Source organism: Colletotrichum navitas (genome assembly GCF_030913465.1).
Source record: "Colletotrichum navitas strain CBS 125086 chromosome Unknown LY79scaffold_3, whole genome shotgun sequence".
NCBI lineage: Eukaryota > Fungi > Ascomycota > Sordariomycetes > Glomerellales > Glomerellaceae > Colletotrichum > Colletotrichum navitas.
The window spans coordinates 355,359-376,422 of record NW_026850549.1 but is presented as its reverse complement, the minus strand read 5'-3'; the positions used below and the strand labels follow the sequence as shown (position 1 = coordinate 376,422).

The 21,064-nt window shown below is 53.2% G+C and overlaps 9 protein-coding genes across 9 annotated transcripts; 2 read left to right on the top strand and 7 right to left on the bottom strand.

Annotated features, from left to right (window-relative positions):
- Positions 1-555: 555 nt before the first annotated feature.
- Positions 556-2,259, bottom strand: LY79DRAFT_505250 (alpha amylase; the record flags this gene model as incomplete). The annotated part of the gene is made up of 3 exons (XM_060553598.1): positions 556-1,104; positions 1,154-1,749; positions 1,803-2,259. 3 exons carry the CDS (start codon positions 2,257-2,259, stop codon positions 556-558), a joined length of 1,602 nt encoding a protein of 533 aa, XP_060419619.1.
- A 1,274-nt stretch (positions 2,260-3,533) lies between these two features.
- On the bottom strand, positions 3,534-5,323 carry LY79DRAFT_505243 (vitamin B6 photo-protection and homoeostasis-domain-containing protein; the record flags this gene model as incomplete). Its single annotated transcript, XM_060553596.1, has 6 exons — positions 3,534-4,274; positions 4,333-4,377; positions 4,432-4,769; positions 4,857-4,920; positions 4,972-5,076; positions 5,165-5,323. 6 exons carry the CDS (start codon positions 5,321-5,323, stop codon positions 3,534-3,536), a joined length of 1,452 nt encoding a protein of 483 aa, XP_060419618.1.
- Positions 5,324-7,611: 2,288 nt separating this feature from the next.
- LY79DRAFT_665525 (amino acid adenylation domain-containing protein) lies at positions 7,612-10,881 on the bottom strand (the record flags this gene model as incomplete). The annotated part of the gene is made up of 3 exons (XM_060563081.1): positions 7,612-9,526; positions 9,602-10,088; positions 10,155-10,881. The coding sequence occupies 3 exons, from the start codon at positions 10,879-10,881 to the stop codon at positions 7,612-7,614; spliced, it is 3,129 nt and encodes a 1,042-aa protein (XP_060419617.1).
- A 120-nt stretch (positions 10,882-11,001) lies between these two features.
- LY79DRAFT_204253 (uncharacterized protein) lies at positions 11,002-12,016 on the bottom strand. The gene is made up of 2 exons (XM_060551480.1): positions 11,757-12,016; positions 11,002-11,668 (listed from the first exon to the last, which is right to left on the bottom strand). The coding sequence occupies exon 2, from the start codon at positions 11,627-11,629 to the stop codon at positions 11,123-11,125; it is 507 nt and encodes a 168-aa protein (XP_060419616.1). The 5' UTR covers positions 11,630-11,668; positions 11,757-12,016; the 3' UTR covers positions 11,002-11,122.
- LY79DRAFT_204153 (uncharacterized protein) lies at positions 11,757-12,169 on the top strand. The gene has a single exon (XM_060551478.1). It carries the CDS (start codon positions 11,810-11,812, stop codon positions 12,020-12,022), a length of 213 nt encoding a protein of 70 aa, XP_060419615.1. The 5' UTR covers positions 11,757-11,809; the 3' UTR covers positions 12,023-12,169.
- LY79DRAFT_204154 (enoyl-CoA hydratase/isomerase) lies at positions 12,170-14,086 on the top strand. The gene is made up of 7 exons (XM_060551479.1): positions 12,170-12,515; positions 12,931-13,061; positions 13,158-13,187; positions 13,257-13,373; positions 13,473-13,650; positions 13,762-13,910; positions 13,971-14,086. Exons 1-6 carry the CDS (start codon positions 12,317-12,319, stop codon positions 13,893-13,895), a joined length of 789 nt encoding a protein of 262 aa, XP_060419614.1. The 5' UTR covers positions 12,170-12,316; the 3' UTR covers positions 13,896-13,910; positions 13,971-14,086.
- A 485-nt stretch (positions 14,087-14,571) lies between these two features.
- On the bottom strand, positions 14,572-16,909 carry LY79DRAFT_505586 (uncharacterized protein; the record flags this gene model as incomplete). Its single annotated transcript, XM_060553636.1, has 2 exons — positions 14,572-16,373; positions 16,480-16,909. 2 exons carry the CDS (start codon positions 16,907-16,909, stop codon positions 14,572-14,574), a joined length of 2,232 nt encoding a protein of 743 aa, XP_060419613.1.
- A 417-nt stretch (positions 16,910-17,326) lies between these two features.
- On the bottom strand, positions 17,327-17,956 carry LY79DRAFT_536468 (uncharacterized protein). Its single transcript, XM_060556601.1, has one exon. The coding sequence runs from the start codon at positions 17,947-17,949 to the stop codon at positions 17,722-17,724; it is 228 nt and encodes a 75-aa protein (XP_060419612.1). The 5' UTR covers positions 17,950-17,956; the 3' UTR covers positions 17,327-17,721.
- Positions 17,957-18,723: 767 nt separating this feature from the next.
- Positions 18,724-19,746, bottom strand: LY79DRAFT_665522 (uncharacterized protein; the record flags this gene model as incomplete). The annotated part of the gene is made up of 2 exons (XM_060563080.1): positions 18,724-19,118; positions 19,179-19,746. The coding sequence occupies 2 exons, from the start codon at positions 19,744-19,746 to the stop codon at positions 18,724-18,726; spliced, it is 963 nt and encodes a 320-aa protein (XP_060419611.1).
- Positions 19,747-21,064: the final 1,318 nt, after the last annotated feature.

Genomic DNA, 21,064 nt, shown 5'->3' with positions numbered 1-21,064 from the left:
GACTCAGTGTAAAAGTAGTTACACGTCTTATCTAGAACTTATGCAGTACGTATGAATCAATAACCGATAGAAGTAACTACCTATAAGGGGTCTGCATGTGGTGAGCCACGTCTTTGGGGGCCATGACTGGTACTAGCCACACGAAGCTATTCCTAGCTTCACGAAAACAGCTATTAATCAAAACTCTCCATTTATACGAGACCTGTAATCCTTGATAAGAATGACACCTTTTTTAGCATTGAGTTTTTGTCTATGATATTTCTACTACACAATGATGGGAAAGTGGTCAGATGTACAGAAAGGTAACTAGTGAAGCATGAAGATATTCAACGTGTCTCTGCCCAGTGTTAGTCATGAGGCTTCCGTAGAAGAAGAAGAAGAAGAAGAAGAAGAAAAAGAGCCAGTGCTTCCATTCAAGAAGATTCAGAATGGCTAGTGATCGATATGCTATTGATATCCCAAAATGCCCGCTAATAAATTTGGCCGTGATACATAAAGATCTAACGCTACTATAATTGCCGCTTTTCGGTCCCTTGTGACTGAAAAACGTTTGTTCTATTCTAATAGACTTTGGAAATCAGTGTTGAACTTGACGGGGAATCTCCTCCTCTTGGCATTATTGCTAACAAAACATGCCATATTGTTTTTTTGGCAGGAGAAGAGACCAAAACCGTGCTGGTCAATCTTAACGGACGCAGATTCCAGTCCTAGAACATCAGTCCAGATCTCCCCAGCATGCTCTTCGCCAACTTCCATGCAAAGCCGGGTGTCAGGGTTCTCGTTCATTGACCAGCTCATGACGACGGCGAGACCATAAGGTCTCTCTTCACACCCACGTCTGACCCAACCGATGCAGTCCCGTCTCTCGAAGTAGTCTTGTTGCTTCCCATTCGCGTAAAGTTTCCTAGCCAATAGAAGGTTTGGCAAGTTTTGGACTGGGGCTTCAGGGTGGAGACCCCCGGTTCCGTAAAGGTCTCCAAAGAAGACGCAGGGGTGTCCTTCGTGTCTGAGAAGGATGAGAGCGTATGCGAGAGGGATGAATTCGGTGCATATTGGGGTGTCCATGGCCTGGCCTTTCTGGGTGTCGTGGTTGCGCAGAAAAGTCTGAATGGAGTCAGTGCCTTATCGAGAGATGCGTCAAAGAGTGACAAACCACTGCGTTGTGAGGCCGTTGCTCCACCAGCGTGTTCTTGAACACCTCTCTGAGATCCGTTTCTGTATGCCATGAAAGTCTTGCGAGGTGGAACATGAGCGGTACATCATAGAGGCTGAAGAAGGAATGCATGTGATCTAGCCAGTTGGTCAAGACGTGGACATCTCCATGCCAGAATTCCCCAACAAACATAAGCTCTTGGTTGCCCCGCTTCCTGAGCAAGTTGGCCCACTCGTTGATGAAATTCCATGAGATGTGCTGGACGGCGTCAATACGGAAGCCTTTGAGTCCAAGCTCGCCCACAATCCAACGGCCCCACTGGTGCTGCTCCCTCACCACGTCAGGGTTGGTGTAGTCGAGGTTCTCGAGCATAAGATAGTCCGCGTTGCCTTGGCTTGTGCCAACATCTTGGTGCCAGTTTTTACCGCCTTCTACGTATCTGTAGATTGCCCTTTTCTTATTGATCTGGTTCCAATCCGTGCCATTGAAGTGCGATTTGTTGTACGTGAATTTACTGTACTTGCCGCCTCTCGCTTCATAATTGAACTTGGTCCATGCCTCAATCTCGTAGGGCTCTGTGATATCTCTTCGTCTATCTGGAAGTTATGTGAGTGAGTAAGTTCCTCTGCCATCTTGAAGTGTGACATACTGGAAGGATCTACCTCTACCACCTTTACCATTTCAGTGCTGTCTGCATACGCGCGATGGTTATGGATTGCATCCCAGACAAGTCCAATACCGTTTGTCTCCGCATCTGCTGCCAAAGATACAAGGTCTTCTTTGGTACCCCATTTCGTAGGCACCGATCCTTTCTGGTTGAATTCTCCCAGGTCCCACGCGTCGTAGATGTCGTAGCCGTTGCTTTCAGGGTCCTTTGCTTTGCTGCCTGGCGGCAGCCAAAGACTGTTGATGCCGAGGGATTTGAGCGCAGGCAATACACGTTGCAGTCTCTTCCAATGCTTGTGGTCCGCAGGCAAGTTCCATTCGAATGCTTGCAGTTGAACTGGGTTCTGCGGTTTCTCACCTCGCTGACGACGAAGTGACTTGGTTCGAGGCAAAGGCGAAGCTTCCGTTGGGCGAAGTGACGCAATACCTGTTTTTGTCATTGTTGATAGTGTTGCTGGAGCGAGTGAGTGGGCATGAATGTCTATGATGTCTTCTTTTTCATCTTATCAAAAAGGATTGGGAATTGGTGGTCGAATAGCCCCTATTTATCCATGCGCCTTGACAATGAACAACACTAACCTGGTCACTCAAGGTCGCAAACGTGTATCCGTTCAAGCCGCCCGCCCACCATGTCATAATGGCCTGCCCTCCAAAGTTCCCAGGATTTTGAACCGACTGGGTATTACCGCTCTACCTTCACGCTTCAAATTGCGATTAGATCCAGCCAATCACTTCTAATAAAGTGCAAAGGGCCCAGCGAGGTACCGGCATTAGACTTTGTGCTCACGTGTTTCATGCATACATCAGTCGTCCCAGGACTACAATGCAGGTGCCGTTGTACGAGTCATCTTCGGTTTCGTTTTTGCAAGCCATTTACCCCTCTGTAGAATACGAAGGATAATCCGGGTGGTCTTGCGGAAGCCCCATCCTACTCAAGACGGGCTTCCCCATTCGAGTGGAAGAAACCAGCCAAGACAGGGATCATATAGAAGAGCAGCAGCACAGCCGCCGCAATGAGGTTTAAGGCATGGGCACTACGTGGCAGCGTTTCCAATACGAGAGAGACGGGTGAACGGACTGTCGCAACAGACGACCTTTAAGGTCCGGGCCACGATAACGACATGGATCGTACATACTCCAACAGCATAAAGCCTCTTGGTGTCAAAGGAGAACGCGGGACTCTTCGATCTCGATTACTACCCTTCGGTCCTACGACAATGCATGTACCACAATGATTCGGGTGACTAGGCGGGCATTCAGACATTGCTAACCTCCTAGTATGCTGTTGCAACGAAGTCAATATGAGACCATTCAGGCGGCGCTGATCAGGAAATCAGTGCTGCTAACTTCGCATTAACCAGTGTTTGCCGCTCCACACCATTGCGTCCTGTCTTCTGAATTTCAGTATCCTTTGAAAATGCAGTTGGAACTATAAAGGTTGCTCTCACGGGGCTGCAACAATGTTCCAAATAATGATCCGCTGGCTTATTCAAGCTCGCCGCATTGAATGGTTGTGATGATCATCAGACGCACCTGAGCATGTCGTTCGATCAAGCTCTTGCCTCACTGCCTGAACAGTTGGAGATGCAGGTGACACGCTTCTTCAGTTCAGATTAGGTTCAGCATCTCTGTTTGACGTAGCCTATTTGAGTTTCTCTCTCCGCACCCACCGCCTTCTATCTCTTTGCTGAACTTGATACGTTTCATCTCGTCACTAATCAGTCTCTAATGTAATTCGGGAGCCCGATCGAGTCTCCAGCAAAGATAATTGGAGGTTCCAGCCTGCAAAAGAAAGTCTTTCCATGTACTCCTCGAACTTCTCGTTGGCGACCCTCAAGCTCTCCTGAATGTGGCTCAACATCACCTGCTGATCCATTCCAGCTCGCAACAGTTCAGACTCTTCCTGGCCGCTTAATCGCCTTGTCAATAATAGTCCGTGAAACCAAGCTTTTAGCTGGGATTTTGGTGTGACGCCGTCCTTGAGAACAACCATGACCTTGACCCGGGAAGCCGCGTCACAGTATACCGTCTCCGAGGTTTCGCACCAAAGGGCATACTCCTCCTCATTGTAAAGACTTAGCAGATTGGCCAATTCCAGGGTCGAAAGATGAAAAGTTTTCATTCTTTCCTGACCACTGGCCAGGCTCTGAAGTATCTCTCGGAGAGACACTCCAAACTCGCAATGGCCGAGAACCTTTCCCGAGTTCCAACGGAAAACGCTACCCCCGCGCTTTTCGAAAATAAGCTCCCTTTCGGAGACGAGAACCGGCGTAAGAACTTGGTCTCTGGAGAACAAGGCCGAAAATGCAATGTTTGCACGTTGCCTGTTGAGTGAGCGTGATTTAACTGCTCTGACCCCTTTCCAGTTTAGGAAAAGGTGGAGTGATAGCAGGAAAATAAGAGCCACCCATGTGGCCTTTGGACCTGTGAGAAGCGATACCACGAATGTGCCGGCCTATGTGGTATTAGTCAGTGACGGGTATGTCTCCAAGAGTAAACAGGGGTTGACATACGATCATGCCCATCAGAGATATGGCCGTCTCTTGACTCGCATCTTTCTGTTAAATGTTAGTACTACTCCTTATGCAACTAAAGAGCTAACCATGACTTACAGCGTTGAGCTCTCCAAGATTGTTCCACTTGGCAAAGTGGCCACTAAGACTGCTTTTGGATGCATTGCCGGCAACACCACTAGCAGAGTAGAGTAGGCTTGAGAAACATAGAACAAGGAACCTGGTACTTCTCGGAAAGAACGGCGAGAGACAGTCGAGAAGCATGGCAACATCGCAGAGGACGTCAGAAGCCAGACGGTACGCCTTGCACTCAGCCTCAATCGATGTTCCAAACAGATGAGCAAATGTGATAGTTGCAAATCGACCCGTGGATTCTCTTATGACTTGAATAAGCATGGCCCCTGTTGGAGATGCTAACGAGTCGCCAACGCCGAGGCCTAACCATCAGATCAGCTTCCAAAACATAATCGGGATCTGGTCTCTGGAGACCCGAATTGAGCCGATGTGATGCGCAATAGGTTTACCTTCCCAAACAGCACGAGATGATATCATGCCGGCAATTGAGCCAGCAAACGCTTGGACAGAGTCCTTTCAATCCGTTAGTGGTTTCGCGAGCCAGTTCTCGATTTTGTAACCTACATAAATTTGATATGTCGCGTAATCATCCGATACACTGTGAGGATATCCATCTGGTAAGAAGATTTCCAGAAGCTGTAGCCAGATCTTCTTTCGTCTGACAGGAAGCTACGTAAGAAAACGTCAATCAAATGCCCGTAGTCCGGGTTTGCATAATGACAAGTGTTGGGGTTGACCATGTAATGGATGCGCTTACCAAAACGTCGACTCTCGGGTGCCCTGTGATCGGGATCGACTCGACATATTTAGCTTTGAGGTTCCCTGCCTTGTCATATTCGGCAACAGCCAGGGAATTCGACTTGTTGGTTATTGCGGATGACTCGAGAATTTGCGTCGAGCGCGTTGACGTGTCCATGCTGCGTGTTCTAACGAGGAGGAATATGATTCCAGAAGGAACAGAGGCGTCCAGTCGCAGGAGAGAGGGACTGGAATGAAAGACCCATGCAGTACAGTGGAAGGCTTGCACGGAGAGGAATTGAATATGCAAGAGAAGGAATAAAAGGCTGGGGGCTCGCGACAACAATACGGATACGAAAGTATCCTTACACCCCGGTGTGCGGAACATTCGGTTTCGAATACCGAACAGCATACGAAACTTTCTACGTCAATACTGCTGTCTCTCTATTCTGGGATCATTTATTCCAGATCCACTGTCATCATTGTACTTCTCAAGACCACAAGGTGGACGGTGGATGCGTGATGGGTAGAAGGGGACATACCGTGGGGCTGCCAAAGTTTCAATCATGAAGTGCCTCAGAATGCCCGTAGCCAGCCTTCCACGGACGGTTTCAAAAAAAAACTCGGGTTCTCAAAGTTGCATCCGGGAGACTCACAGACGTGGAGTGAACACGCGTTAAGATGGGACGATGCTTGAGGGTTGCTGCTTGATTGTAGCCCAACTCAGCATTCCGGGGGCAACATATTCCTACAAGCAGAAGAGGTCCTGGTATCGGTGGTTTCGCGCCTCAAGTGCAGCAGATTTGAGCATCATTGTTCATTCCCTGGAAAGCATGATGTTCCTGTTAGGGTCGTGTGTGGTCAGTCACGCAAAAAGCACGATGGGGCTTTCGTAGACAGCTGGTTTTAGCATGACCCTGATGACCCAAACAATCAACATCTCGATCTAAGCTCGTGTTCGAGTTTGCTCAGTTACACAGGCCATATGGTGCCTTAGCGTATTGGAGATTTACGGTACGTTTCGTGAACTGGAAACTCTCGCTTCCACAATCTCCATAATGACAGAAGTTAGGAATGAAAACAAGCTTTTCCACTCACATGCGAGTGAAAGGAGTCTCAATGCTTGTTTTTGGCAGGTGTTGGGTTGTGCAACCTGTGGTTCGACTGTGACGTCTGCGGCGGAGGAGGAATATCTAGACATGCACCTCTTTGGTCAAGCCAAGCCTAAAGAAGTTCCTTTCACGTTTCCAGTCCGACGAGGTATCACTCCAGCAGTTACCGACAGTGCAATCCACGGGCGGCACCTTCTTGGACCATATCAATACAGTGGCGCGTCCACAGGATAAGTTAGTCAATGAAGCTTGGTCAGATCACGATCACAGACCACACTAGAAAACCCCTGATTCCCGGAAGCTTCCGAGGATGTCGTTTGAAGAGGTAGGAGGCGTGGTTCTAATTATTACGATACGCCCATCCGAACAATCATGTCTGCGTTGTTTCCAAGTGGGAACAGATTCTGACGCCTCTAGCACAACAAGTAAAATGGGGAAAATGACGAAACACCCTTCATCGCCGGCCTACAGCTGCGGAACGAGGCGCTCGTACGATCTGCTTGCCGGAACGGTGTCGTGCCTTGCCCACAAACGGACTTGTGTGACAGGTCTTGCTTAGCACAACCAAGGAGGAGCGGATGTTTGAGGCGTTTATGCAGCCAATCGAAATCGGGTTCGACTCTGTTCTGTAGTTATTAGCAAAGCCCCGGTCTTTCTCAAACATGGAAGCCCTAGTTGATGTCGAAGTCTGGGTTGCGTTTGAACTCAAATTTAAAGCTGATCCTCGCGTCGATTGGAGCGGGAGAACTGATGATCGTGGGTACAGTGACATAACTTAAAATCCAAGACAAAAACTAAACACCCCTAGTCTCGACCAGTCCAGAAGCTTTTGATCGGTCTTCGCTGACGGGCCGCAAACTGCGTTGCGGGTGAGAACACAATGTACCTAACTACACGTTTGATTCAAGCCAGCATACGCCACTCTTACTCCGATTCCATCCCACGAATGACTCGGCGATACTGCCCAGTTCCGTCGGCACCCCAGGGAGACCGTTTTTGTGGTTGAGACAAAAGGGCGCCTTGCTCTCCACCTGAAAATTGAAACGTACTCGATAACAGCCGCAGTGTAGCCGTCCGAAGGTGACGACGCGCCCTGGCGTTTGAGAATCTTTTGGGAGCAAACTGTGGATGGTAATGTGGGCGCCGCAAAAGACGATTTCGCAAAGGCTAGTACACTTGCGACAAGTACGCGACTAATGATTTCATAAAGCAAATTGGTATTGGGAGTCTGCGCTACGTGTGCCTGACGTAGGCGGACAAGAAAGGAACATTTTTTTACAAGAGAATATAGGGTGGCAGTATGGTACGATGTGTAAACGGGAACAAGGAAAGAATAGAAAAGAAAGACGAAGCCTCATGAATCCCAAATAGGGCCAAAGGCCGGTACACCGCGGCTCTCCATCTGATACACAAACTTATTCGTTGTCGGCCCATTAGAAATGATGGCGACGCACTCGGCACCACTCTCCTTGTAGACATTATACGCCAGCTGCACCAGGTTGGGCCGGCCCCTCTGATCCGTATCCCAGATCAGCGCGTCCGGATCCGCGGCCAGGATCGTGTCCATGATACCCTGTCCGTAGGTCTTGATCGGATTCTTCGTCGACCACACCACGCGCGCCGGGACGCGGCGCTCCATCAGGACCGGCAGACAGGGACCGATGCCCGATCCAGTCGCGACGAGGACCATCTTCTTGAACAGCGGCGCGACAGCCAGTACGCCCGACGCGGGGGTGCCGCGGGTCCAGATCGAGGTCGGCGGGTTTTCGATGATGCGCTTGGTCCAGTCGCCGGCCTTGGAGACGACGATGGAGAAGCCGTTGCCGCTGGGCTCGGGGATGGCGGCGAAGGCGTGCCACTCCACCATGGGACGGTCGGTGATGCGGACGCCGCGCGAGGTGCAGGGGGGCGGAGTGCAGAAGTCAAAGTGCAGACGGACGGCGTGCTTGGAGAGGGGCTCGGGGACGACCTTTACGCGGCGGAGACGCATCCACGGCAGCGCGATGCTCAAGGTCGTCGCGGCCACGAGGTAAAGAGCAGGGGTCTTGGCGAGTGTCGGGCCGAGGGGCTCGGAGGACATGGACGCGGCGGTGGCGATGACGTGGGCCCAGACGAGGGCGAGGGCGGTCCAGCCGGCGAAGCGATGCGTCCACTCGAACTGGTCGTGCATCTTTGCGCGGATAGAAGGGTACGCCATGACGAGAATCATGGACAGCAGGAGGAGGATGAGGTAGGTGAGGACGAGGGTGATCAGGTTGATGGAGTAAACCGGCTTGGGGGCGAGGAAGTTACCGGTCGCGGCGCCGGTGAAGATAACCCACCACACCGTCGCGGAGACGGCGCAGCCCGAGTGGACGCCGCCGTTGTGGTAGACACGCGCAAGGTGCCTGCGGATGGAGAGCGGCATCGAGGTCGGCACGCGGGAGCACATCCAAAAGATGAAGTTGACGACATATTCCTGGCGCAGCAGCACGGCTCCGAGGAGGTTTGCGGCGACCGCGGTGGCGAGGTGGTTCAGGGGCAGGGAGAAGTTCGTGTTGCGGCTGTTCCAAAGGAGGAGGGCGAAGACGGCCAGGTTGGAGAGGAAGATGGCGCCGAAGAGCTTGCGGTAGGCGTTGAGTCCGCGGTGGCGGATCCATCGCCAGCCATGGAAGCCCTTCTTGGAGGGCAGCTCGTAGTCCTCCCCCTCCTGCTTCTCGACCTCCTCTGCGACGAAGGCAGCCGCCTTTTCCAGATCGAGATTGCGGCGAGAGTCGATAACGGTGAACGTGCGAGAGTCGACGAGCGTAAGGCCGCCCTCGCTGACAGGGCTGACAGCCGTCTTGACGGACGAGGCGCCGGAGGACAGTTCGGGCATCGGCATGCTCGTAGCGATGGGCGGAAGCGGCGGACGCGTAGGGGCCGTGGCTGCGCCAGCAGCAATGTCGCGGAGAGCACGCTTGTCAACCTTGCCGTTGGGGGTGAGTTCGATGGCAGGGAGGTGTTTCCAGACGGTCGGGACAGCGTAGAAGGGTTGTCCCTCGCCGACGATGGCCTTCAGCCGAGGTTCGTCGATGGGCGCGGGAGCCGAGTAGAAGCCCCACAGACGATCGTCGATTTTGAGGGCGCATCCTTTGACGACCCCGGGGCACTTTTCAATGGCGCGAGATACGCCGTCGAGCTCGACGCGGAAGCCGGAGATCTTGACTTGGTCGTCCTTACGACCGAGAGGCTCCAGGCTGCCGTCCTCGAGCCAACGGGCCAGGTCACCGGTGTTGAACATCATGCGACTGCGAGCCAGTGTTAGCGTGGTCGTCTTCCCCATCGGCCGGTATGGCGAGGGGGTGGTTGGGGACGTGACTTACCCGTCCTTTGTGAACTTGTCGGGCTTGTATCTCTGTGCGGTCAGATCCGGCAGGTTGAGGTAACCTCTGGACACCCCTGGACCACCGGCCCACATGGTACCAGGTTCGCCGATGGGTACCGGATTCTCGTCATCGTCGAGGATGTACACGTTGGTGTTGGGGTTCGGCTTTCCGATAGACAGAGTCTTGCCCGGCTTGTGGAGGTGGGCGGTGTTGAGGATGCTGATTTCGGTTGGGCCGCAGACATTCCAGAACTTGACGTACGGCGCCCATTGCTCTGCAAGGGCCAAGGGGCAGGGCTCACCGCCGACGGCGATTGTCCTGATATTCGGGAAGTCTTCGCGTCTGGGCATGTGCTTGAGGACGACGGATGGTGTCGCGATGACGGTATCGACGCGCTGCAAACAATCTGTCCAGAGATCGTTGCCGCTGCCTCTGATGTGAAGCGTTCCTCCATTCATCACCGTGCCAAGAATTTCCCACGCACCTGTCCCCGGTAGATCTCGCGTCAGCTTTGGCCGTTATGGAATAGAGTTTGAGACTCCTGACTTACACATATCGAATCCGACATTCAACTGTTGGGCCACGTTCTTCCCCACGCGGATCCCAAGCCTGGAGGGCTCCACGAGAAGCGTGTTGGTGACGCCCTCATGTCTCACGTCCACGCCTTTAGGCCTGCCGGTAGTGCCCGAAGTATATATGACGTAGGCGCCATCTTCGGGGTTGACAATGACACCGGGATGGCCCGCGTTGCCATGCTTCCACAACCAGTCGTTTCCGTCGAGGTCCACTACCCTCACCAGGTCCCGCCTGTCTGAGGGCAAGCTGCGCAGCACCTTTTCCCTGAACTTGGGCAGACACAACACAACCGGTGCGTTGGAGTCTGCAATGTCGTAGCCGAGCGTATCTTCGGGGATGATGCCACCATCGAGAGGCACGTATTGACCGCCAGCCTTGAGCACGGCCAAGATGAAGACGACCATCTCAATACACCGGGAGTAGACCAATACTACACGGTCCCCCTTCCTCACGCCGTAAGTAGCCCGGAGCTCGTTGGCGAGCACGTTGGCTCGGCGGTTGAGCTCGCGGTAGGTGATGGACGTACCATCGTAGTGTCGTACGGCGGTGACGTCGGGGTGTGCCGCCGCAACGGACTCGAAGGCGTGATGGACGACTTGGTATGGGACGGACTCGCTCGGTCCTCTGCTGAACTGGTTGAAAAGCACTCGATCCGCCAGGGAGAGGCTTTCTAGGGAATGGAAGGGACGCGTCGGGACCATGTTGAGAGCTGCCGTGTGTCTCTGCTCCGTAGTGATTGAGCCCGCCAGTGACGGATTCAAGATCGCATCTCGAGAGGTGGGAACCTCGAGACTAATATAGACGTATGTATATCCCGTTCCAGGGGTGGCATCGTGTTTCTGTTTGTCAGCCCGCAGTACCCAGGAGCAGCGACAGAAACACTAGTTCATCCGTTGAAGTACCGCAATTCCTGTTTTTGGCAATCGTGCTGTCCCCAGTCGCTCAACTTCCGTGGCCGGAACAAGGTTGCCTCTTCCGGGATCCCAGTCGGCCACGGATATCAAGACCGTTAGCTGGGCCTTTCTGCTTCTTCAGCCAACTCGCCATGCAGACACACGTTTTGGGTACTGTGGGGAAGGGGAGGAATTCCGACGGGCTAGGTTCCCATACAGGGGAGCTTGCAAGAAGAAGCCACAAGAAATGATCGGAACCATCAACGGACGAACGCAACAACAGCAAGGGGATGGGGGAGGGTGGTTTCCACGGTTCTGAATGACGGAGGTGGGCGGAAACAGAAGGTGCCCGACCGGCTTCTTCCGACGCAAGAAGCCAAGAAGAACGAACGGCCTGGAGCAGTCGAAAACAACCGTCTGCTTCATGTTCATGGTGGAGCGCGGGCAGAGATTGCACTGCAACGATGCTTCTCCATCGTGGAGCCGTAAAACCTCTGGGCGGACGTCGGAGGAGACGTCCAAATCCGGGAAGAACGGGGGTCGATCCGGACCCCATCCGCCCAATCCAGCAGTTGTAGCCTATGTGCCGTCTTTTCTAAATTGTGAAAAGTGTCAGCACTTCAAGCCCGTCGTCTTGGACTCTGTAACCAAGGGCTTAGCATCGTCGGGGGCGGAAGACTGACCGAGGAGATGGGGTTGTATACATCGCACGTGTACGGAGTATCGCCAGGGGGGGATGACCAAGATGTTGCCAATCGGCTCTAGTTTGCTAGCATGCCATCGATGCACCAACATATTAGGTATCATAGTCGTATGGACAGAAGTGCCACTACGTGCTCGGCGCTTGCAGTGCCTTGCTTCTGCCATGGGTGTCTTGGAGGGATTACCCCTGACATTCGCGGCTCGTAATGCCTGCAGCCCGTTTACCCGCTCACTGCCCTTCCCTTGACCCCCTGCGTAGACCTCTAGTCGAATGCAACATTAAGCAGGGTCGCCGTCCCGTCACAAGTGTGGCCCTTATTGAAGAACGGCCCCCAAAAGAAAAGAAGAGAAGCAGGGAATCGGGCTAGCAGAAAAGACGACGTATTGCCTCTCTGCCGTGTTTTGAAGACACGAACGTAACCAGCCATCAACAACCACCACAGCCCTCTTTCGTCTTCCCTTGCCCTCTCTCGTTGTCGTCAACAATCGCAATCTGCTATCCGTCTCTTATTCCGCCTCTCGAGGAAGTTCCCCGAACGCCATGGATAACCTTCAGACCCTTAAGCTGTCAGTGGACGCCGAGACGGCCGTGGCGTTGGTCCAGTTCGACCGGCCTGCCAAAAGAAACGCTTTCTCCCAGGCCATGATCGGCGAGCTCGTCGCTACGTTGGCTTATCTCGATGCCCATGACGCCGTCCGAGCGGTCGTCGTCACCGGCGGCCCAGACGGTCCTTTCTGCGGTATGTCCTCACTTCTCGGTCAAAACAAACATTCAAAGATGGCCTCCCTCCCCTCCCTGGGAAAAAGAAAAGAAAATCGAGGGAGTGTTTGGAGAAGGTGCATCGAGCCGAACCCACCCGTCACGTGTTTCCTTGTCTCCGTCAGCTCTCCCGGTTCTGTTTGTCCATCTTTCTTTTCCCCATGACTGTGCCCATTTTCATGTGGGAATATCCACACCGTCCACGCAATAGCGCTACGCACAGCAATTGGCCATCGGGCGACTGTCAGCTCGACTTCATCCGATTCTCCACGGACATGAGACACAGGGGCCTGTGTGCCGTCGCCGTGCGTTTCTGCTCGATGAAACGTCATGAAAATCCCGGGGTCCCCTCTAATCTAATCCAGTGTTCGCTAACCCCTGTGGTGGTGGTGCAGCCGGTATGGATCTGAACGAGCTGGTGCAGATCAGTACCGCTGAGGCGCACCAGCGCGCCTTTCTGAAAGACTTGACGGATGCCTTCGCCAGGTTTTCCAAGCCCATCATCGCGGCCGTTGTCGGATTTGCTGTAAGTCGGGAGCCAGAACTTGATCATCGTCGATTGCCGTTACCCTCGCCTTCTCCTACATGTCCTCGGAAACAAGACTGACGCAAAAGCATCAAGCTGGGCGGTGGTTGCGAGATTGCCTTGGCGGTAAGTCCTCGGGGGACTCCTTGCTCGGTTCTGCGAGTGAGATGATCAAGAAGCTCACCAGCGATGCAGTGCGATATAATCTACGCCGCGCAAGATGCCTCTTTTGGTCTCCCAGAGATCAAGATCGGAACCATCCCAGGCGCGGGCGGCACCCAGCGCCTAGCTCGGGCTCTAGGCAAGCACAAGGTGAGCGAGTCCGTGAGCTGGGCCGCTGACCGGTGTGGTGGTGGTACTCGACGGCCGAGGTCGACGGCCGAGGTCACACCCTCTGACTAACAACAATAGGCCATGGAATTCGTTCTCACCGGCGACCCAGCGAGCGGAGCTGAGTTTGAGCGGCTCGGCGTTGTTAATAAGGTGTTCCCCGGTCCAGAAGTAGTTCCCGCCGCACTGAAGCTTGCGGAGCGCATTGCCCTCATGTCCGGCCCAGCCATCAAGACGGCAAAGCAGGCAGTTCTTACTGGTTGGTTTACTCCAGTGCCCCTAGATGACAGGCCCGAATACCACCCCGTAATAGAGGGGAGGGGCGAGGGCGGAGCCCCTGAATGTTCATGACTCGCTGACACCGTCACAGTGGAAAATAGCCATCTTGATGCCGGGATGACCATAGAGAAGGCGCTTTATTACTCGACATTTGGCCTAGGCGACTTCCAAGAAGGGATGACCGCCTTTCTTCAGAAGCGTCGCCCTGATTTCAAGCACACGTAACTTTCCGGATGGCCCGTACGTAACTTTCGGGAGAGCGCTGCATGGGATCTTCATCGAAACTCAAAACAGGGATAGGTTGACAGCATCCCGATGGCTTGAGCCGAACTACACACCCCAGTTGCCGCCCGACTCCGACGCATTCCAACATCGCGCGCGTTGTCTGGGAATTGCGTAGCGGGGTAAGCACCGGCACATAGCATCAGATTCCAGATAGGAAGCTTGAGAATTCAAACCCCTTTTTTTCCGCGCTGGAAAAATTATTAGCGCCTGTATCGGGGCAAAGAGCCGAAACCTTGGTCAAAGCTCGGCAAGACTGCCACCTTAGGCGCATGCGCGAGCGGGACGCGGGACGCAGTGAGTATTGATTGTTATGCGCGCTGCAGAGTCCAAGGTGGTGTAATAACGTACAGGCCGCCGTCGGCTTTGTTCATGCACATGGACATGCAGAGTTTGCGATGATGAAGACCGACTTGCCGAAGCCAACGTCATGTCATCTTTTCCCTGTTTGTGTTGTTACCCCGAGGAAATACATGTAAAAACGCCTCGTAATTTAGGGTCCATACCGTGCCGTATCCCGTTTCCTTGGCTACGTGTATATTGGCCCAGGTATTATCCGGTACCCAACTGAGTGTAATGAGTGGCGAAATGAAATTTTCCGTGCGCACAGGCAGCGTCCTCAAATAGTGACACCAGTGGTGCCAACATCAAAGATGGAGTTGCGCCAACCGTCTCTTTGATACTCATGCACTCTTTCGCCCGCAAGCGCAGCCTCCTCGTTCCACATTTTCACGAGACTGCCTGGGGCATACACCCCCTTGAAAACGCCCCGTCCAGGTTGGGTGACGCCCACGCGGGTGTACAAGTCTGGATCCTCTGGTGGCGCCAATCTCGCTGCCACGGCCTTGATGAAAGTCCACAAATCCTGCGGGTCGGCAATACGAGTCGCTCGCAGACGCTCACGCGCAAAAAGCAACTCTCTGTTTGCGAAATGAAGCACCTCGCTAATACTTGTTGCAATCTGTGCCTCCAATGCGGCTTTGACCGTCGGCCGAATGAGCGGCTTCAGCAGCCAGGCGAACCAAGAAAAGCTGCTCTTCCGCAAGCTGTAATCGAGATGATGGATGCGGACATGGACGTTGTGAAGGCTTAGCATGCTTTCGAGGCGATCCTTTCCTACCTCCACATCAATTGCAACGTCAATGCCACGCTCGTCTAGATGGAATCCCGCGATACCAGCGTCGGTGAGTCTCAGTATGCCCGAATGAAGGCGCAGCCAGTATCCGAGATCCTCAGCCGCAATAGACAAGCCCGACAGGGTGATTCTCATGAGGGTGGTGACCGCAGTAGTCGTCCGGAACCGGGCTTTCCGAATTTCGACATCGTTCTGAGTCGAAATATTGAGCTTGAAGGGTAGAAATGAGCTGTTGTTGACGGTGCGGCCTGGCTCTAGGATCAAGTTCTCAAGGAGGAGGTCGATCGCGGGCGCCGAGATCTCTATCCGGGGGATCGGGATGTACTGAATAGCTTGAACCAACAAGGGTACGAAGATATTGATTGAATCGGTCAGTAATTCTCCATTCGTATACTGATCGCTTGGGGACAGGATTTTGAGAATCCTCTTCGCCGTATTCAAGACTTTCTTGATGTCGGTATCCTCGAGAACAGAGTGCAAGGCCAGATGCACGCGATCCAGTAAGGCGTCAAGATCATCGCGTATGGAAGATTCCGAGGTCAACTCTTTCGACTTTGCTCTCAGCTCTTTGAACCGGTCTTCAGCATGTTCGAAGAAGTCGGGATCCGTAAGTATGTCTTGGAGCAGATTTCCAATTTGTCTGACGAGCTTGTCAAACTCAGGGTCACTATGGCCATGTTCCATGACCACCTTGAACATGCGTTCAACTTCATTCCACTGCTCACGGTCACCCAGCGATGTCAAGAACAGCCAGAAGTTATGGAGCGCGCGGTCGGCCTCCGGATTGGTATCGATGTCCTCCTGGGCAGCCTGAACAGTGTCCGAGATGGCGTGAGAGTAGACCAGCAGATAGCGCCTGACCAGCAGAGAGAGTGTCGAAACGGAATCGGAGTAATCCTTTCTGTCGCGTAGGTTGACAACGGTTTTCTTCAATCTGTGTACCAGTGTTTCCTGCTCCTCGCCTGTGATGTGATCTGCCAGGCTGTGGCCAGCCTCATCCGCCAAACGAGCGACGCCATCAGCGACAACCTTTGAGACTCCGACAACTTCGTCTTGAAGTTCATCTTTGGATGGCGGAGGCTTCGAATCCCCGTTGGGATGTTTGACTGCTTCTTCCTCTTTCTGCGACGGCTCAATCTCCTTCGCCACTTGCTTTGAGACGTCGGACAGAGTGAACGCAGTGTCCCGGAAAACCTCGCGTCCAACAGTACTCAGATCAGAGAGGAACAATCGGAAGTCTGGGTTGGTGAGGATCAGAGACCCAACTGTTTGTAAGCTCTTGTATGCTAGTCAAGTATCAGCGCAGACTCTGTAGCAGATCCTACACTCTTCCGTACCACTTTGGGTAGATGGGAGGTAGGATTTGGATGTGCTTCGGTAATCGTGACCCACCCGCAACAGTATCAGCCCTCGCTTTGGCCTTGGATGCTCGAGCACCAATGTCGTACGTGTCAACAGACAGGCGGGCCTTGGTAAGATACCAGATAAAGTCCTGGATCTGGTCCTTTTCGTTCTTGTGTAGCAGCAGCTCGATCAGTTGTTTGATGACGAGCTTGATATTTAGGACGAGGGCACGTCCCGAGTCGCTGAGATCCGGGGTATCTGGATTGAGGATATCGGCAGACAGCAGGGTGCGCAGATTGGTGATGAGCTGCTCGTTTGACGGCATATAACCTTTTCCGACAGCTCGAAGCATTTGATACGTGTGTAGCTTCTCATGGAGACGTCGTTGTAAGGCTGTATCGTCGTTGTAGCGAGGTAAAAGCGGCTCGCGCTCGCGTTCCTCGCGCGATGGCCGGCCGAAGCCGAAGCATGACAGCATTGCGACCGACGATGGAGATACTATTGAAGCCTATGGGTATACGGGGAGCTCTGCAACTGGTCTTCGACACCGCGGACGAATGCTCTATGGGTACGCAGGACTGTATGAGGATATTTGATCTGGTGAAGTATGATGATGTCGTTGTCAGGCTTCGTCACGAAGAACAAAGGTTGAACTATTTGGAAGGAAGGAATGATGGGTGTCCCAAGGTGACCAGCCAATGACGTAGTTGACTGGCATTAACCCAGTACGTACCGCGTCGGCGTCCAATGAAAGATCACGGCGCGGAGCTTAGTATCCGAAGTGGCCCGTGCCATGCCTACCTTTCGGGAGCTTGGACCGGGGAAACACACCGCCAAACCCCAAGCTCCGTGCTAGACAACAAAGCGAGAGGCGCTTGATGGGCAAACTTGCATACTTACCTTCTCCAGTTCAGATCAGATTCTGCTCCGTTGAAATCGCCTCCGCTTTGCCACTCTAGGCCTCTAATTGGGAAATGCTGGCTACCAATGATGATGAATAGAACACTAGGGGCAAACCCGATATCAAGAAAGACTGATTACGGCCGCGGTTGCAGAACGAGACTGCCAGCAGTTGGCACAATTATCCAGTACAACAGCGTATCAACAGCCGCGACCATAATCGTATGGCTCCGTTGCACCTCGCGGGCTCCGTCTCAAGCCAATATACCAAACTGCCGTTAGGCGCTGACACAATCCCCGCTATACGGTCCAACGGGGACCTGGACCCCCTCCATATCGCTTAAGGACCCTGCCAAGCAGAATCATTGGAGTCCTTCACGACTAAGCTCATCAAACAGACGCGGTGATAGCACACGCTGTGTCAGAGATTGTCACACGAGGGTCGTGCGGAGCAACAGATGTGGAGGGCCCATTTGTAGGTTGCTGGGATTGGTGTGTTGCATAAGAGTGATTATACGCTACTGCAACAGGCTTATTGGCTTTGGAAACCGAAAATGGTCTCGTTATTGTCATGAGTAGATTGAGAATAAAACTAAGGAACCTTCGTGCAGCCTTCATTGACTGCGAGAAAATGCGTGACCTTTACACTTGCAAGGGCCCGTATGCCCAAGAACGGAGATACCATATTTCGCGATATGGCCAGGCTCATATTAAACTAGAATTTTGTTTGGGGCTTCAATTTATTGAACAAGAGACACAAGAAGCATATAGGTGAATACGCAATGGGATCCGGATGGCAGAAAGACAGCCCATTGCGGGAAACAGGGTATGAACGACCAACCATTGAGATCTTGGGTATTCAAAATTGCGCCACTATTAGTATTTGTTTTACCTAACGCCTGATAATGAAACTATCTACAATTATGTGATATATATATGTATCGTAGCTACAGCTAGGAATGCCACCTTCACCTATTGATGTGGTCCTCGTGCAAATACATATTCCTTTTATAATGATTCGATACGCCAACAAGGTCGAAATTTCCGAGTTCAAGACACCTCCAGTGCTGCGATTGCATCCAAACCCCCCTCGTCTGATACATAGGTCTGGTTTTCGGAGTTGTAGGCATCGGGCCGTGATCAAGGTTGACTCTGGATTGGACAGACCGTGCGTGCTGGGACCAAGCGGTCTAACCTGTGGGGATTATCATTCCCACGATCCGTATGCGTTGGAAATCGATTACCAGTATATTACTTTACTCCGCACGCAGCGTCGTCTGGTGTGTCTCACACCTCGGCGAAAGGAAAGGGTTGGCATAGCATGAAACGAACCACAGGCTGCATTATACGGATGAATGATAACTGTTTACTTGGACGGCGACGACCGCATTCTCAGACCGCTTTGCTCTTGGATTCCTCTTGGGCGGCGTTTTCTACTTCGTCCATCAATCCCGGCAGCTCGGCTATGGGCTCGGACCCTCGTGGCGTCTCCTTGCATTTGCGCCGTTCTGACTGCGACATCGCAAACAGCCTCGTAGCGCCGTACAGCTGTGTCGCAATCCACAGAGTGAAGATGAAAGGCGTGATGAACCTCCATGCGTGACCCCACCTGTCCCAGGACTTGTGAAGAAGGTAGATTGTGACAGAGACCTCGGCCGTGGCACCGACAAGAACCCAGATGCAAAGTCCAGCAGAGAGATATGATAGCAGCCGATGGTCGTTGCGTCTGATGCGCCAGATGATCATTGTGATGTAGACGGGTAGTTCGACGATGACATCAAAAGTACCTGGACCACTGTCAGTTGCTGTGCGATCTCGGGGTTGAGCATTGAGAATTGAAGACATACCCCAGACCATACACATGTAGAATTCTATTGTGGCTTCAGGGTGCTTTTTGTAATTGCCGAAAAGAGAAAGCGCCGTCTGCGTTATGGCCAAAAGCCCGATATGGTGGGCAATGCTGAGGGCGCTCGCGAACTGGGTGCGATAGCATAGTTCAAACGCGTAGTACGCGCTGTAGGTCTGAGAAATCGCGAATAGAAGGTCTCCGACGCGGATCCGACTTCCCGGGCCTGGGACTAGATCCGTAGACAGGGTCGCAGACCCGATGAGGAAGCGCATGACGGGGTAGGCCCCAATGCAGAGGAGGGTGAACATGGTGATGGCGCCGACATGGTAGTACGTGAAAGAGCGGCGGCGCCTTTCGCTCTCGGGGCGCTGCAGATCCGTGTAAATTTTGCCGTAGACGACTTGGAGCAGCTTGCGCTCGAGGATGTTGGTGAGGAGTACGACGATGATAATACTCGTGACGAGGAGCAGCGACCCGAACGGCTGGAGACTCGAAATCGGTCCATTGGAAACCGTGTCAATCTTGGGGGACGACCTCGAGGCCAGGGCGCTGGATAACGTCGCCATCGTGAAAGAACTCTTCACGATCTTCGACCACTTGCTTGGGTGGGATGCAGTGGCAGAGGACGGTCAGAACTGGTGACAGTCGGACGCGGCCGTCGAGCTGGTATATAACAGATCACTGCTGGCCGATAGAACGCGCCGAAACGGACAGCGTTAGAAACGACACTAGTGTCTGAATCATATGGCGTATGCAGAAATGCTAATGAGAGAAAACGAAATAAGCCCGTCATTAGCTTGATGGGGACGACTCGGCTCATCGTTTTGACGGTTCCAAGCTGAGGCAGCGAGCCCAAGCCACCCGGCCCTGAAGAGTTGACTGTGTACCGGTAGGTGCACATCTGTGCTAGCTGCGGGACCCGTGCTTTGGAAAAGGGGGCACATTGTTGGACTTGGGAAGGGTGCAGACGCAGGATGCCCAATGTTTTGCACATTTTGGTTCAACTCAAGAGGCCACCCACCGCCAGTTGTGTAGCGTATATCCCTGCACCAACGAGGCGAGTATCGAAAACTTAGCTTAGTACACGATGTCGGGCCGTGTACCGCTGTACGACGGTGTCAGTCCAATGAAAGGCGCTTTCAAGGATGCCGTTTGACCCGATCTGGGTTCAGCCCACGTTACAAATATGGAACAGAGAACAAAGAGTTGAAAGCATGTGGGTGGTTTCTTTCAGACGGAACACGGGTCCTCACTGCGCCCCCAGGACGATAATCGAAACCCCCAAAAAACAAAACCCCCCGAACAACAAAGGCGTTTGTCTACGGCACTCGGCACCGAGGCGGAGCGTCTCTGCATCTGCATTTAGGGCGACGAAGCGACGCTATTGAACGCAAAGCGACGCATGAGTGGAGATTTTGATCTGTCAGATCGCCAGGGGGGCACGACAAATATAACGTCGAGAAAAGAGGCCGCCCGATTGTTTGCGAGGAGGCTTTTGCCCGCCACGCTCGTTCGAGTCGACGTGGCTGGCAAGACATCAAGGGAGCCGTTACAAGGTACATTAGCCATGTGCGGGTGGTCCCGTTCTGCGCTGCGATGCCAAGCTTTCTGGGGCTTCGGCAGGCTGCTGTCAGTGGGCGATCAACAGTGGGGAGGACGAAGCACACAGCCTCGGTTGGGCGTAAGGTGTGGTCAGGAACTGGGATGGATGAGTTGAGCTGTTTCTCGCCCTGCGCGCGGCATGCACACCAGGCCTGCCCCGACTACCGGGAGGCAGCTGTACCAGGGGGGTGCTTGCATGTGAGGGGGCGGAAAACCGGCTCATAGTAATCATGTCGGTGTCGGGGGCCGCGGGATCGCAGAATGTGAAGGGAGCATGAGAAG

Bases quoted from the DNA above. Each gene is read 5' to 3' on its own strand.
- LY79DRAFT_204253 (XM_060551480.1), bottom strand. From the start codon at position 11,629: ATGGGGTCCGGATCGACCCCCGTTCTTCCCGGATTTGGACGTCTCCTC.
- LY79DRAFT_204153 (XM_060551478.1), top strand. From the start codon at position 11,810: ATGACCAAGATGTTGCCAATCGGCTCTAGTTTGCTAGCATGCCATCGA.
- LY79DRAFT_204154 (XM_060551479.1), top strand. From the start codon at position 12,317: ATGGATAACCTTCAGACCCTTAAGCTGTCAGTGGACGCCGAGACGGCC. The intron at 13,062-13,157 runs GTAAGTCGGGAG...AAAAGCATCAAG, and splicing joins CGGCCGTTGTCGGATTTGCT to CTGGGCGGTGGTTGCGAGAT. The intron at 13,374-13,472 runs GTGAGCGAGTCC...TAACAACAATAG, and splicing joins GGGCTCTAGGCAAGCACAAG to GCCATGGAATTCGTTCTCAC.
- LY79DRAFT_536468 (XM_060556601.1), bottom strand. From the start codon at position 17,949: ATGAAGGCTGCACGAAGGTTCCTTAGTTTTATTCTCAATCTACTCATG.